The sequence below is a fragment of the Alligator sinensis genome, unplaced genomic scaffold, assembly GCF_000455745.1.
Source record: "Alligator sinensis unplaced genomic scaffold, ASM45574v1 scaffold166_1, whole genome shotgun sequence".
Lineage (NCBI taxonomy): Eukaryota > Metazoa > Chordata > Crocodylia > Alligatoridae > Alligator > Alligator sinensis.
In genome coordinates this window covers 2095071-2111908 of record NW_005842098.1, presented here as the reverse complement: position 1 = coordinate 2111908, position 16838 = coordinate 2095071, and the positions used below count along the sequence as shown (strand labels likewise).

General features: G+C 42.1%; 1 protein-coding gene across 8 annotated transcripts in view; it reads left to right on the top strand.

Moving 5' to 3' along the window:
- Nucleotides 1-16838, top strand: part of CNOT4 (CCR4-NOT transcription complex subunit 4) — a 101228-nt gene that overhangs the window by 18776 nt on the left and 65614 nt on the right. For 7 of the 8 annotated variants that reach the window (XM_006024204.3, XM_006024205.3, XM_006024203.3 and 4 more), the window contains exon 2: nt 9563-9804. In XM_006024204.3, the coding sequence (XP_006024266.1) occupies nt 9631-9804 (174 nt within the window). In that variant the 5' untranslated portion in view covers nt 9563-9630. Of the gene's footprint in view, nt 1-9562; nt 9805-11433; nt 11948-16838 lie in introns of those variants that run through there. The other variant, XM_025204797.1, reaches the window with a different exon arrangement.

Genomic DNA, 16838 nt, shown 5'->3' with positions numbered 1-16838 from the left:
AAACCTCCAAGGCTGGAGATTCTATAACCTCCCTGAGTAACCTGTTCCTGTGTTTTACTGTTTTTCTGGTGAGAATTTTTCCCAGCATCTAACCTAAACTTTCCTTGCTGCAACTTGGGAAATTTCCTTCTGTATGTTTAAAAAACAAGAACAAAAAGGCAAGTAAAGCTGACCTTCCTCTTTAGTGAATCAGCGCGCACATTTCTAAATGACACATGTTTTGAGGCTACAGCAGTATTCTCTCAAGATGGATTAAAGGGAAAGGCACAGAAAATAAAAACTTAAAGAAGTCTAAGAATATTTTTCCCCACCTTGCCTTGCCATTCCATCCCCCCAGGACCAGAAACTTACATAAGCAAGTTGCTTGCACCTCAAATTCAAACCCTTCCCTCCCTTGCTCCCCCACCCAACTGTAAGGGAATGAAAATGGGGATTTCCAGTGGAACAGTCCCTTCTGTCTGTAGTGGCTGTGATGATAGGCAGAATAAATCAGAACTTCACATTTTTATATTAGGAACTCTGTAGGCATTTTAGAAAACTGGTTTCTGTTTGAACCCAGAGAGAGGCTTACTGAAACTTAAGCCCAGACTTTTTCACCTGTTTTATGTTCCAGCATGTCTGAAAATTGAAATAAAAGTAGCACTTGCCTAAATTCCCCTTCCCTTAGGCCTGATCTCTCAAAATGGGATTCTGGCCTGTTATCAAGCTCTCTTCGAAGTTATTTTGATTTGCTTCCAGAGCCTTCAGTAGGACATGTATGCTCCACCAAAATGAAGGAAGAAAAAAAAAAAAAAGGAAGAAAAACCTGTGTCTTTCTAAGGATTTAGCGCACTTTCTATAGAAAAAAACTGAACATTCTTTAGAGCCAGGTCACTGCTGCTGCAGAAACAGGCAGCTCGTCACTGCTGGAAAACCTTGGGGGTGGGAAAGAAAAGAACCTGTCATGGTGGGAAGGGAGGGGAGTTGCAAAAACCTTTGGGGTCTAAACAGAACAAAAAAGCAGATGGTTGCTCTTTGAAGCCTTGTCAGCAAAGAAAACAAACTACTGGGCCTTTCTCCGCCTAGCAGGCAAGCTCCTTTAGCCAGAGCCAGTGCTGTGTGTGGTGCTCAGAGCTTGACTATGATCCTGGTCTGGACTGGCCCTAGATCCAGTGCGCAAAAATTGCATGTGGCACCCACCCCAGATGGTACATGCCCCAGACTGGCTCTGTGCGTTATATGGGGCTGGGGCAGTGGAGCCTGCTTCATGTGATGTGCAGGGACTGTCTGAGACTGACAGGCAGCACCACTGGCCAAATGATATGGCTACATGGGACATATCTGTCACCTTTACTCTGGAAGGCTACTAGACGTTGTCCAGCTCTGCCTACATCATTGTAACGTGTTTACATTTTTTGTCATTGGTGCTCTCCTGGAAGCAGGGTATGGAACCATTCAGGCCATTTGGTTGCCTTCATCAGTACTGGAGATGTTATTGTCTGATAGCTTTTTACTTTTTGGGGGTGCCTTTTTAATAACTTTTTTGTCTTCTGTGAATCAAGTTATATAGGCTATTTGCTGTTTAGGAGATAACTGTGAAAGTCAGATACTTTGGATACAACATGAGTCATTTGAGGTTTTTCCTATAATCTAGGCTTTCCTATTACTAGGGACCTACCCAAATCATGATTTCATGAAAATTGTGAAATCCAGCATTTCCCATGTAATTGGATAGTGCCTGCAAAATCCACCAGAGAGCAGGGGGACTTACTGAAAATTAAATGCTGGCTCCCTAGAGAAGGCTGTCTGTTGTGCAGCCCAGCCCCATAACCAATCAATGCAAGGGGCGGGGCTATATGATGGACAGCACTCACAACCAATTGGTAGCATGAGGGCCCTGCCATAATCAGCTTGTGAAAATGGCAGCTGGCCCCACAATCTCCCTGCAAAATTGACCAGCTGCCTCCTCAAGTTGGACAGACGGCTTACATGTTACAGCTCATCTTTCAGTCTTTAAGACTGGTTGCAGGGCAATTCAGAATTAGGCCAGTGGTTTTCAATATATGGTCCCTCTGGGGTCTGCAAAAGATGACTATATGATTAATCAAAAATATGTGAATACCCACAGTTACAATTCAGAAGGGTCCATACCTCCATTCAGAATTTCCAAAGGGGTCCAATAATGAAAAAAGGGTGCAAACAATTGGAATGGACTTACTACTGACTAAAATAGGCTTATATATGAACTTTGCTGTTTTGCTGTGCTGTGCCTAGTATTTACCATTTCAGTTTGGAAAAATGAGCAGTGTTCTGATGTGGAAATGGTGCTGTCCTGGTGTTTGCTTCCTGGAATGAAGATTCGCTTCAGTGGAACCTCTTTGAATTGTATGCTTCTGAATGGTCCTTTCCCAAGTAAATAAAAATGCTGCCTCTGTTTCAAAATCGTGGTATACAGCTGCTCTTTACCCTTCTTTGGAAAATGAAAGCTTGCCAATGGTACACTCTGAGGCAAGTTATCAGTATTATTAGCAGAAGCTGCTGAACTTAGTGCTAACTTAAACAGCTCATAAATGTTAATCACTTGGCAAAATTGCTGGAGAGCCTCTCTGTGTCCTAGAGGCACTAGCTAATATGTCACATTTTTCTCAAAAACTGGTGACATTTCTTGGAGATTCCAAATAGCAACTTCTTCAGTTGTTACAATGAAATTATTTAATACACTGTAGTCCATTCAGAACGGTAGTCTTTTTAAATTACTTTTTTCACTAGCAGTAATATTGCTTGATTCAGATGCATTTCAATAGGCTTGGATTTGAATATGCAATAGAATGAGTAGACAGTTCAACAGAATATACTGTTTGCTTACGGGTCTGTTTTTGGAGATCTCTTGCTGCTACTTCTCTAGTCTGTCATAAACTAGGTGTTTTTCCAGAATCGTGAACAATTGATGGCTCTTTCTGTTGCGCAGCAAAGTTGTCCTTCATACAGGTCTCACCAAGGAGTTGTCAAATGAGCAGGTGCTCCATGGTCTGTATTTTACATGTATTTGTGTCAGAGTAGGTCCATTTAATCATGTTTGTTTTTGATTTTCTACTCTGTGCAGGTGGTTCAAGCATCACCATGTTGATCAGTCTGTATCAGCCTCTCTAGGAAGATCTTTTTGGGGTTCCAGGTCCATTTCAGGGCATCTGGTTGTGCATAATCTTTCCTTCCATAACCTCTGTTATGCCTCGTTAGCCATTGTGTCCAAGGGTGCTACACTGGTCACAAAACTTTCATGCTTTAAGCCATTTGGTTACTTCTGCGCGTCTATAAAATGGATGCCTGGTGTCTTCTATCTGCTGTGATCTTTCTTCTTGGCTTGCTACTTTTCTTCTGATATAGGGTGGTACAGCGCCAGCCAGTAAGTACAGGCTATCCTTTGGTGTTGCTTAGACATCCTGTTGTTTCATGATAACTTTTTAGAACTGGGTCTAGTTTCCTGGCAAGAACTGATCACTCCCATACTGGGCATGGATGCTGTGCAGTGGGGTAACACAAGGCAATAGCAGTAATTTGTAATTTAGTTGGGTTTGCCTCCCCACTTTTGAAGTATGTTGTTGCAGGTGGTGACTTTTTTCCATTTTGTCTTCTCTACATGTGTTTGGTGTAACGTAAGCCCCAAGTACAGTGTTCAGATGATTAGTCAGTGGGTTTCCATCTTGGGTGATGTTTAATTTCCGTTTGGCTTCTCTGTGGTGTAGGTGAAGGGCTGTGACTTGAGTCTTGGTTGGGTTGGCATGAAGCAGTTTCAGATTATTACAATAAGAGAGGTTGCTCAGTACGTATGTCAGTCTGTTCTCGAGAGTGGCAAATCCGTCCTCTTGTGATGTGATGCTTAGATCGTTAGCATATATGAAACACCTTGTCTTACTCTGTATGGGTTGATCATTGGTATACATGTTAGAGGATTGGTGCTAACACGCTGCCCTGAGGAGGGCTGTTGTGTTATAGTTTCCAGCGCCTGTGTTTCTTGCACAGTTCTACATAAAAATGGCTGCTTTCCAAAAGAGGTTAGATTAACTGCACTAGATGGTAGTTGCATGTCATATTGTAGACTTTGGCAAGCAGGTTTCAGTGGTTGATTCTTGTATGCCACTCATAGGTCTACACACACAGCACCTATTATCATCCCTTTCTCAAACCCATCTTCTATATGCTAGGTGAGTATTTTATATTTGGCCAGTGCAGAACTTGCCTGGTCTGAACCCAGAGTGTTCTGGTCTTAGATGTTGTTCTCAGTCACCCCTCACCTCGTATCAAACGATGTTTATAAAGCTTATAAAGATAGCACAGGAGTAACTCTGGCCTGAAGTCCTTTGGGCTAGAGGCAGGGTGGCTAAAAATCAACTATTAAAAAAAATAATAATAAAAAGGATTTTATATAAATATCTTTAAAAAAAATAAAATATGATTAAATAAAAAGATGCTTTTTAAAAAAATAAAATAATTTTAATTTAAGATGCGTTTAAAAATTGGATCATCATGGAATTAGAGATCATAACTTCTAATTATATATATTTGAGACAATATATTCATGCAACCTTTTCAGAAGTTTTATTAATAGGTCACAGGCCACGGGCTATATATTAGGGGCCCAATCTTATGGGGTTCCCAGAGGCTCCTCTATAGATTAATAAAAATTAAAGATAACCACTTTACTCAATGGGACTCTGCTCAGTCTATAACAGGGTTTCTCAACCCATGGGTCATGACCCAAAAGTGGGTCACAAGATTTCAAATGGTAGGGTGCTGCAGGTTGAGCCATGCTGATCCCGGGAAAGCATGAAGACTGCAGCAGGGCAGAGTGGCCGGGGCAAGGGAGTGGGGGAGAGCTGTGAGGCTGGATGCTCATGGGGGCGGGGTGGCCAGGAGACACTGCTCAGGGGGTGAAATGGACTGTGATGAGGCTGCCTGGTGTGGCAGCCCCAGCCCATGGCGGGGGCTGCCACAGGCCTCCCCTCCTTCCTCCAGCTCATTCCCCTGCTGCCCACATGAGCCGCAGCCATTGCACTCTGGCCTGAGTAAGATGGGGGCAGCTGGGGGCCTCTCTGCAGGGATGGGGGGACGGAGCTATGGATCGGGAGTAAGGGGCACCAGCAGGGCTGGGGGGTGGGGCTGGGAGCTGTGGGTTGGTAGCATGGTTGGAGTGGCAGGGGGAGAACTGCAGGGCCACTGTGATCTGGGTTGGGACAGGCCATGAACCTTTGAAAATAGGTCCCAGTAGGTAAAAGGTTGAGAACCACTGGTCTAGAAATTAAACATCACAGAAATACTTAATGGGATCTTCACTTCTCAAACTCTGGATTTGTGTCTCCAGAGATCATAGGCAGATGAAGTTCTTTGGTTAGATGGGATTATCTTTTATTAGGCCTTTTTTGTTAGCTGGAAAAAATGTTCTTTGCAAGCTTTCAGGCATAGGGAGAGTTAGTCTCCAGAGATAACATCCTTGTTAAACAGCAGTATATGGAGATGAGAGATAACAGACCCGATTACCCACCCATCAGCCCTATTGTGTCTCTGCCAGTTTGTGTAGACACAGTCAGACCCTTACCTTTCTCTAAAAGTGCAAAGTTTCAAGAAGTTAAATGAATAAAGGATATCAAACAACAAGAATGTGCTTTTTGTAGGAAACAATGATTAAGTCAAGGCTTCCTGACCAAGTGATTTAAATCATGATTTAAATCTATTTGATTTAAATCAAATCCACCCTGGCCAGAGGCATCCTTCCCTGGCTTTAACATGGCTATTATGGGCTTGTTGCCGTAGTTTAGGTATTCTAAAGGTTGAACAATTGTTAAAAAGGCATAATACCAATAATACTAAATCTAATAGAAATCTAAAGTAAAGAAGACCTATGTGGTTCTCCTTGTTCTTCAGTTCAGGCAGTCTACTTCTAGCATTTTTTTTTAAATTAACTTTACAAATAATGAGGCACCTTTCACATTTTCCTGTTGAGTCAGGAAATATAAAATGTAAGGCTAATACAAAAATGTTAACTCTGCTTTCCACATTTTCCTTAGAAAATGCTTGAACACCAATTATATTAAGGTTGTCATCTAGCAAAACCTAAATGTGCATGCATGACAAAGTATAGACACTCCCCCCCCCCCCCCCCCCCCCCCCCAGTGTTTCTGTACAAAGAGTGCACTAAAGGGACCTGAACCTAATTAGAGTGACAGGTAGTATTGTGCTGTTGTCTCAAATTAAAAAAAAAATGCTTCTGTAGCAACTAACCTTCAGTTTACTTTTTATACCCTTGGGGCAGGGAAGGGATGAGACATTTGAAAGGAGGGTAAAATGATCACTGGTGCACTAATTGGAGACACTGATGTCTCGTGTGACCACTTTAACCTCACCTTTATCTGAGCACTTAAATGTGCGCTACTAATTATTTCTACAAAGACTGCCTTTTGCCTTCATGTGCTTGAAGGACTTGCTCCCCACCAGAGTAAGGGTATGTCTGTACTGGATAGATGGACTGGACACTTGGCACTAGACTACAGCAAGGACAGTCAACCTTTTTAATCTTGTAGCCATAAACCAAAATATTTTATATGGGTGAGGTCTATAGGACATGTGAGTTTTTTTTGAGATTTGCATACCCTAGAGCTGATGATCTGCGCTCTAGCACAGAGGATAATTTAATCGACTTAGAGGAAATGAGCAAGAATACTGAGTAATAAGCCGAGGAGAAGTTTGGCATTTTTAATTACTGCGGTTTTGTTGTCCCTGCACTAAATGTCTGAGCAATTGGGCTAGCTTAAACTGACCACAATAAATGCTACCTGTGTTCCCTGGGTCTAGGTCCTCACTGTATATGCACCCCTCTAAGGTTTTGTGTCCCAGGGTTCTTTATACAGATCCTCTCATGTTCTGTCTTGGCCTGTGGCAGACCTCTTGTTTTTTTGTGGAACTTGAAACCAAACTCAAGAGGAACGATCATCACCTTGGGTGATCTTAACCTGCATCCACTGCACAGTGGGCAGATTCCAGGTTAAAGCAACAAACAACTCGTTTTTTAATATAGACTCCCAGCTATTTGGGCAAGCATGGGTTTTAAGTATAAATATACATTTATTTAAGTGTTTTAGGTATGGATTATCAAGGATTTTGACAAAAGTGTTGTCTTAGGCTGTGTTCTTACAACAGAGACCACTATAAAATGGGGCTGATATTGCTCTCCTCTTTTCCTTCCTCTTCCAGGGGGGTAAGAGTTGCTTCTTAGACAGGTACTTGTGTGTTTTTGCTCAACCGTGTATTTCAGACCTCCTCTGGCTTAGATGTAAAGTCCCAGAGCCTGGGAAGATTGAACTAGACTTGGAACCATTTGAACACTCTTCAGAAGAGGGATTTAAAAAAGAAAAAATAAAAGAGTAGGGGACTTGGGCATTGCCCTCAAGACAAGGAGATGCAAGGCAATACGTGAGATCAAGATTTTAACTGTATTTCATAGATTCATAGATGTTAGGGTCAGAAGGGACCTCAATAGATCATCGAGTCCGACCCCCTGCATAGGCAGGAAAGAGTGCTGGGTCTAGATGACCCTAGCTAGATGCTTATCTAACCTCTTCTTGAAGACCCCCAGGGTAGGGGAGAGCACCACCTCCCTTGGGAGCCCGTTCCAGACCTTGGCCACTCGAACTGTGAAGAAGTTCTTCCTAATGTCCAGTCTAAATCTGCTGTCTGCTAGCTTGTGGCCATTATTTCTTGTAACCCCCAGGGGCGCCTTGGTGAATAAAACTTCACCAATTCCCTTCTGTGCCCCCGTGATGAACTTATAGGCAGCCACAAGGTCGCACCTCAACCTTCTCTTGCGGAGACACACACAACCCTTTTCCACAACCCTTTACACATGTATTTGTGTAAAGGGTTGTGGAAAAAGCAGAATGTATGCACAGGTCATAGAAAAATCCTGGCTTCTTGAGCTTGATGTGCAATTTTAGTTTCTAATTTTTAATGGTAAAAGCTGTTGACAGTGTAAGCAGCACCTAAAATACAAATAGGTAAAAGAATGCACCCAAGTTGGGAACGTGTGTGTTGAGCTACATAAACATTTTAGCTTTTACTTTAATTCCTTTTGGTCCCTCTTCTCAATTAGCTAAATGTAAGTAGTTAGACTTGCAGTGTTCTTATGGTCTTTTAAAATATTTTTCTTTGCAGCTGTAGTGATAACCTATAATGTTTTTGTTTTAAGCCATAGTCACAAGTTCTAAATGGGTATCTAGTTTCTTCCATGTTATCCCTTTCCTCTCCCACACCATTACTTGACACTCCCCATATAACTATTATGTTTAATTCCAGAAAATCTAGACTGTTTTCTTGAATTAAACAAGTACATACTTATAAAAATCCCAAACTTATTTTTAAATTTGTCTTTTTTCCAGTTTTTAAAAAATGATTTGGGTGTGTTTCTCTGAAGACTATCTACATGTCAGTTTCAAGTGTAAGAATAATTGTTACTCAGCCAGAAAAATGAACCTTTTTTTTTTTTTGTTGTTGTTGCAAAGTTTAACTCCTCCATTCCCTCAGCATGCACTCAACTGATAAAGGGTTTTCCTTAAGCTTAATAGAATTGACTTTTGGGCATAAGCTAAGAATATATTTTTGAGCCGAGAAAAAGGAATTGCAATAGCTTTCACTGAGGAAACTTTAGCTATGGTATGTGGCTTCAATCAAATGTAGTGATGTACTGACTTAAATTTCTTTGTCATGTGTTGTGTCGTCCGTTTCCCCCCCCCCCAATTTATTTAGGTTTTTGTTTTGTTTTTAAGTTTGAATGTATAGTGTTAGAAAAGCTCAAGTGATGCCATTGGTAAGGAATTGTCTGGTATAAATCAAGTTAAGTGACCACTTTTAGCAAACAGATGTATACTTTTAATGAACAGTCTTGTTACTGGTCTCTGCAGAGTTTAAAACATGGAATGGATGGGAAACTAATTCCCTCTTTGCAAAGCTACACCTGGTCAGGTTTGAAGAAAAGCTTTTTCTGTCCAAGTTCTGTTCTTGAAATTTCCTTTACCAACTAACTGAACTTTTATTTAAATGTGTAACACAGAAGTGAGTCTAAATTATGAGCATATAAAATGAGTAAATTGCTCTTTCATTTAATTGCAAGGTCCTGAGTTCAGGGTTCTCTTCTTTTGCAGAAAAGTTCAGCTACTCCCTAAGCAAAACTAGGATTTAAATGTATTGCATATGTTGCTCAATTTTTAGTTATTTGTGCTCAGTTGCTAAACCTTTAAATTTGTTCTGTCAATCCCTAGGAAGCTTGACTAACAAATTAAGAGTAATGCCTGGCTGGTTAGGCAAGGAAGCATTTTGCCAATAGCAGCGTCTTTTATACTGCTTGTGACTTTATGTAGAATTAGAGGGACTCAGATTAGTTACGGAGTAATCTTACGGGAAAGACTGAGGAGAAAAGCAAATGCAGAGGTGAACTGAACAAAAACTACTAAAGTTAATTAGGCTTTGCTGGTTTTATCTATGGTGTCAAAATGGTCTTTGGTATTAAAATGTATCCTATGTTCTTATTTTTCTTCAGATCTTCAAGTGCTGACCTTTCTGCTCCCTTTAAGTTATTAACTTTTGCTGCTCTGCGAACCCGTGAAGATGTCTCGCAGCCCAGATGCTAAGGAAGACCCTGTGGAATGCCCCCTTTGCATGGAGCCTCTGGAGATTGATGATATCAATTTCTTTCCTTGCACCTGTGGCTACCAAATCTGTCGCTTCTGTTGGCACCGTATCCGCACTGATGAGAATGGACTTTGTCCTGCTTGCAGAAAGGTAAATATCCTGGAATGACTACTTGCTTTGCAAGTGTCACAAGGGTCTTTCTTTGGGTTAGTACATAATACACGTTTACATCGGAGAACTGCATTTCAAATCCATGGTTTAGATCAAAACCGAGCTGCTGATTTGTTTGGAACCTGTGTTCATATTAAAACCCTTGCACAACCTTGATAACTCGGAACTGGATTAGCAGTGAAGGCTGTGTCAGGGCTGAAGCATGTTGGTATTCACAGAGCTGTTAAAGGAGAACGAATACATTTGGGAATCTCGATTGTGGAGTACTGGCATAACTGTTTTATGACGGGTGATAAAGATTACAGCAGCTGGGTATGGCACAGTAGAAGTTGGGGTATGGTGGCAGAGCTGTATGGTGAGGGAAGTTTATAAAATACCTGCCTATGCTGTGCCTGTGGGACCTAAGCTGCTAGTCCTTTGCTTTCTATGGATCTCAAACTGGGGAAAAAATATATCTTATACCCCCAAAGCTTTTAAAAACCTGCCAGCCCTTGGTTGGAGTGCTTGATGAAGATATTGCATATCTTGCACTCTTGCCCCAGAAGCTCAGAACTGTTCCTTTTACGTACCATTTTAAAAAAAAATTCATCCAGTCTCTTTACTTGCATCTCTTAACTGATGTTTTGGTTATCCTGCTACCTTGATATAAACCCCTTCCCTCCCTCCCCTCCCCCCCCTCCATCTGAACCCCCCACCTGACCTTCAACTTCACTAACTTCCTGGTGTCCCAGGGCCACAATTGTAGTATCTGACTTGTTTCTCTCTCCCCTGCATGTAGTTTTTAGTTAAAATCCTGTTGCTTCCTTTTTTCCACTTTACTCTTCCCTCTGTGTCCCTGTCTCTGAAGTCATAGGTGGTGATTTCATCTCCAGTCTCTTTGCTTTGCTTCTCACCTTTTTCCCCGCTATCGAAACCCACCTGTTGAGGTCCCTTTCCTCTTGATGTTTTTAAACATGACCCTATCTTCAGTGAATACTTTTGTTTGCTTTCTGTCTCTTACAACATCCAATTCCAGCTCCCTTTCTAGACCTTAAGTAATCTTGCTTTCCCTGAACCTCTGCACTAATTTCCACACTCTACCATAAGCACCTTTAGTCCTTTTGCTGTGTGCCTGAGCACCTGGTTTACACTAGGGAGATTTTACAAACCAGCAGTTGAGACCTTTCAAGAAAGCCTGGAATGCACCATGTATAATGCCACATAAAATCATTACCAGTGATGCACAAAAACTGTGTGTACTGCTTTGAGAGTGACTTTCTGCAAGGAAGACCTGAGTAGTGTCATCAGCCACCAGAGCAGTCTCCACCAGTGCAGTGTAAGTGCCAGCATGACAATGTGAATAGTGCAACTGATTCCTCCTGCTTCTGATGTGGTCTGTCTAGATTTTAACTTCTCTACTCTGCTGGCTCAAGGGCAAGGGGGGTTTTTGTGTGGTTTTTTTAGTGGGTTTTTTTTCCCTTGGAGTTCCTTTGCCTGCACATATCACTTCACACCTGGGATCTTACTGCATACTATTTCTCTCCAGCACTTATTTCTTTGATTTGCTCTGTTCTTGCAACCTGGATTTTGGAATCTCTTGAAGACATTGTAAAAATATGCCTCTAGTTGCTGCTAAGCAGACCGTGGGCACTTGTGAATGTCTGGGATAACTATATTTGCTGAAGCTGAACACCATAATTTGGAAATTCTGATATTCAAGTAGGTGTTTCAATTTGTTGAGTTGGATTTCATTTTTGGGAGAAAACAAATCAACTAAAGGAGCGCTGCACCAAGACTTTGGGCATAAAAAGCCCTTCTGAGGCAGAAAGGAGACGTGGTCGTCCGTATTATGAACCTACATTGTATTTTGGCATTCCTCCATCTATGGAACACAAGATAATTCAGACAGAACTGAGGCTGAGGTACCCACCAATTGGAGTATTAAAGGGCCTTGATAGAAGAAACTGAGGAGAACACTACCTCCAGGGCCCCCTGACATTAGTGATATAGACCAAGACCCATGTGTGCCAGAGACTGCCAAGATCAGTTTGGTCTCAAAAACTTCAGAGATGGTGGCAGGAGTGTGTTTGAAGTGTGTTTTGAAGACAGCACTTTTTCAAAAGTGGGAGGACTTCCAGTCAAGGTATGTTATTTTCCCTTTGAGTTACTCGGTTTATATATGATCAGGAACTAGGGTAGAGTTTCCTGAGTTCATGTAAATGTTGTTATGAAATCAAATCAGGATGAGGGCCTGCTGACGGTATAGACAGACATTGTTTTATAGTACCTTTTATTGGCTGAAAAGCACTTTATAAGGTGAGTTGGGATAGCTGTACCACATTGCTGGCTCTTCTACTGCAACACTGTGCAGCTGTATTCCTTGTGCCCCACATCTTTTAGAGGTTACTTTTTTGATGGTATTGTTTAGGTACCACATTTTTACACCTGTCTGTGGATAGTTGTTCCAAAGGCTGAAGTACCCTGCGGACTGCACACAATAGCTAGTTGAGTAAATCTACATGTGCTCATTCACAGTGGTAAGCAGGATAGCTTCCAAAATTCTCAAACATGGACAGTGTCCCCATAGTAGGATTATTGTAGCAAACTACATACTGGGTATTGTGCCCCCAATATGTATGTCATACTTGTGCATACTCCAGGGCATGATGTGTAGTTCTCCCCTACTTTTGTTTAGCTGCAGTCACCCTTCGATTTTGCTTTTGTATGCAGTGCATAAGCAGTTTTCCACCAAAGAACTGTTTGTTTGGGCTGAAGGTTTGTGGTGGAACCTAATCTTTCCAGTGTTGCTGGTGCCAGTCATTCTACATGGAACAGTAATCAAAAGTTTCTTACTGGTAACTTAACTGCAGAGGACTCGGGGAGGAGGGGAATTGGTACCATAAAAACCTTTGCCAAGCTAGACTGATGATACTAATTAAGGATAATGCTAACTTGTACCCAGGGTGGATTGATTTAAAGCAAAGATGTTAATTGTTTTGCATTTGTACTTATCTCCTGAAGGGTTGATTTGCCCTGAAATACTGACTTGCTACATGCATGTATACTGTCACTAAGGAAAATATTTTTGATAAACAGGAGGATACATGATTTGTGTACACTTTATTTGAGCAATTGCATAGCTCAACCTAACCTTCATATTCTTAATTTTTACATTTTATCCCAATGAAAGAAATGGGTGCATCCTTCTCACCAGATAGTTGGTGAATGGTGCTTCTAGTTATGACCTGCCTTCTGAAGATCCCAGTGCAGTGGAGGACCCAGAAGCACTGCACAGCTGCAAATGCAAGTCGCAAGGTGGGGCTGGACTCATCAAAGATAAATATCCCAAGCACCCTGGGGGTGGGAATGGGGAAAGGGTGAAGCAGTTTGCCCACTATCATCTTTACCTTGTTTGGATTCAGATTCAGCTTCAGTTGGTTCACCCACACCCAATCCTCAGTTGCAGCCAGGAGAACTGGGTGTGATTAGAAAACTACAACATGATATACTTCTTACCTATTAAATCTCTTGCTTATGATCTGTGTCCTACTTCCTTTTAGAAGGGACACTTGAATTCAGTTAATGCACTTACAGTACTTTTAAAATAGTTTGTCTATTTAAAAAAACAAACCCAAGAACAAACCTGATATAAAAATATCCTGAATTATGTGGGATAAATTCAAAACAGCTGAAACTGAACTAAAGGAAGTATTTTCTGTGGCTAGTGAATTGAACTGACTTGCTTCTGGTCCACAGGTCCTCCCAAGATTTTACAACCAATAGACCTAAACCTCGCACAACCTTTGGCTTTTTATTCATAAGTTGGAAAGTGGATGGCATTTTCATTTCTCATGTGACTTCTTTATTTTGACCTAAACACTGAACTAGTTGAACAAATTTAAACTGAAAAAAATGGTTTGTACTTTGCAACTAAAGCTTTAGTTGCAAGGAAGTGGTTGAGTATTTCAGTAAGCTCTAGTTTGAGTTCCTTAGCCAGTGATTTGCATCAGTTCAGTGGCTTGTATTTGGCCATTAAGAGGAAGTCAGGTTTTCCGGATCAAGAACTACACTTGATCTGAGCCGACAATGAGATTAGAGCCTGATGGGTGTTCATGGAACGTCTCTTGATTTGTTTTGCCCTTTTCTAGTAGGGGTTTCCAGAGTGGTGGTGGGTGAGTCGCAAGCTCTTTTACTCCTCCTGACCTTTTTACTTTGTGGCCACTTTTGTTCACTGTGTATATAAGGCTGCTTGATGAGATCTGTGTTGAGATTTGGAGTGAGGAGTCATTAATATGCTGATGACACCCAGGTCTCTCTTTCCATTCTAATCAGAGTCCTGCAGTCTGTCTGTTCCCAGTGCCTGGTTGCAATTGAGGATTGGATGTGGGTGAACTAATTAAAGCTGAATCTAGACAAGATAAAGATGATGGTGGTGTGCGCAGACTGCTTAACTGGGGGCAGGAGGATGGGAATTGAGATGTTTTATCACTGATGGGATCCAGCCTCCCCTTGTGACTCAGGTTTGCAGTTGTGTGGTATTCCTGGATCTGCTGCTGCACTTGGATCTTCAGATGGCAGCCATGTTTAGGAATACCTTTCACCAGCTTGGTCTGGTGAGAACGCTGCATGCCTTTCTTTCAGACTTGTATCTGGTCACTCCCAGCCATGTTTTTTGCAACCTTGAGGCTAGACTACTGCAGCATGCTCTGTGGGGCTGCACCTGATGACCATCTGGAAGTTACAGGTGGTGCAGAATATAGCAGTCTGCTTTCTGAAAGAGGTGGGTTGCCAGGAGCACATTACTCCAGTGCTCCAGAGTCTGCATTGGCTTCTGATAGGTTTCAAGTTGCTATTCACTTTGTTCCAGGGGTGCAATTCAAGGTGTTGGTTTTGACCTAAAGGTCCTAAATGCACTTGACCCTTTTGTTTGGTAAGGCCGTTTGTTGCCATTCCTGTTCAGTGTGTATACAAAACTGCTTGGTGAGATTTGTGCATATCTTTGGAGTGAGGTGCCTTCAGTATGCTGATGACAACCAGCTCTATCTTTCTAATCTCTTTTCTGGAAAGAGACCCAAGTCTCTTTTCTAATCTGACCCAACTGTTTCCTTTTTGCCCTATCTTGATGCCCTATGGTCAGCTAAGAACAGTCTCCTGCAAATACCATTGATGTGTGTACCTAGTTCATGGGCAAATCTAGGATTGGGGCACATGCACAGTGAAGAGAGCTTGAGTTGCATATGTGCTATACAGCTGAAGGGGAGGTGGCTGCAGCCCCTTGCTGTGATCCTGGATGCAAGTGACTTCTCAACAACTTCTTCTGGGAGCTCTACCTGTGATCTCTGGGTTCTGCCCAGAATCCTTGCTTTTCAAGCAGGGATGTCTCCCTCCCCTCCTCCCCGTCAGCTTTCAACAGCAGGCAGAGGAGGTGGTCAGATGAACGCCCACAGCGCTGAGCCTCAGGCTGCATGAAAGCTGTATATTGCTTCTGGCTGCTCCTCCCCTCCTTTTCCCTGCTACTGAATTTGGGCTAGGGAGAAAGGAAGGGAGGACTGAAGAGATGCAAGGGCTCTGGCAGTCTGCCCTGACCAGTGGTGAGTTCATGGAGCTCACAGCACATGTGGAGCTCCCAGCAAGAATGTGCTGACCTGTGGGTGAGCTGTAAGAGCTCCCAGTGCATGCAGTGCACAGCCAAAGGGTTGCATGGCTGCACCACCCCACCGCTGGGTCCACCCCAGACCAAGTTCCCTTAATGAAATAATAGTTTAACAGGTATTTCTTAGTTTCCCCTCAGTCTGCAAAATGCGTCATTGCCTTCCCCCCCTTGAGGCCCACCGCAGTTCAAGCCTGGACATCTTGCAGAAACGTTATAGGACCTTCCTGTGTGGTCAGGGATTTAACAAGATATACTAAGCAGGGATATTGGGAGTTTTTGTTATCTCATCCTGCCTGCTTTATAAGTTTTGTCTCTTACTGTAAGCTTCCCTGGGCCTTTGCTGGGAAGCATGGCATATAAATCTAATAAATGATTATTAGATTGTAGCAAATTCAGGCCTAAACATACTTTGTCATTTAACTTTTAAAGTTTAGGCTTATTTAAAAAACAAAAACTTAAATCACTTTTCTACCCTGCTAGACCCCACCTGGTGTTCCATGAATGCTGTTATACATGGAAATAAGCTATATGATTATCAGTCATCCCCACTTTTTTCTCTTGAAGGGCTTTTCTTTCCGCTGGTAGAACCTTCTGCACAAAACTAGGCACAGGCAAATACAGTAGGTATTCCTTGTCAGTTGCTTGGTAAAGAAGGGAACTCAAGCCCCGTCTCTTCATATTTCCCTACTCCTTCATTATCTTAACATCTCCATAACAAATGTAAAATCTGGAAAACGATGGACATTCATCCTTATTTCAATTGCATGATAGATTGCCTCATTTGTGACGACCATGGCATTCAGAAATAAACAAAATCATTACTTTGATGGCATCCCTTTTATGTCAAGTGTACCGTGTACTTTATATAAGCTTATTGACCTTTTCTATATATTCTTTTTTTATTTCAGGGACAAGTCTGCGATAAGGCAAAAACTGGGAAATGCTGGCACATCCATCACATGGAAGGAATGTGTCCATGCATCTGGGAATGCAAGAATCAGAGTACCTGATATCCCAGGGAAAGAAATAGAGAAATGAGATCCACTTTCAACATTTAGGAAAAAAAGAGGGGGGGGGAAACCCCCTCCCCTCAAATTTTGAAGGAGAACAAACTTTCCCCCCCCTACCCCTCCCCCTATAAAACAAATGTAGGCAAAAGGACAAAGAAGCCAGGCCAGGCTACAGACAGCAATAAAGAAATAGGATAAGGGCAAGAGTTCACTGTAGACTGTTGATGGAGTCATGTGGGACCAAGAGCAACTTGCACAGTTAGCCCACATCTTAGTGTAAAGCAATCTGGCTTGTGGTTTTGGCTCTTTAGTATTGCATTACCTTTTTTTTTTCTGCTGCTGGCTCCCACAGTTTGTGCTAAAATTGTTTT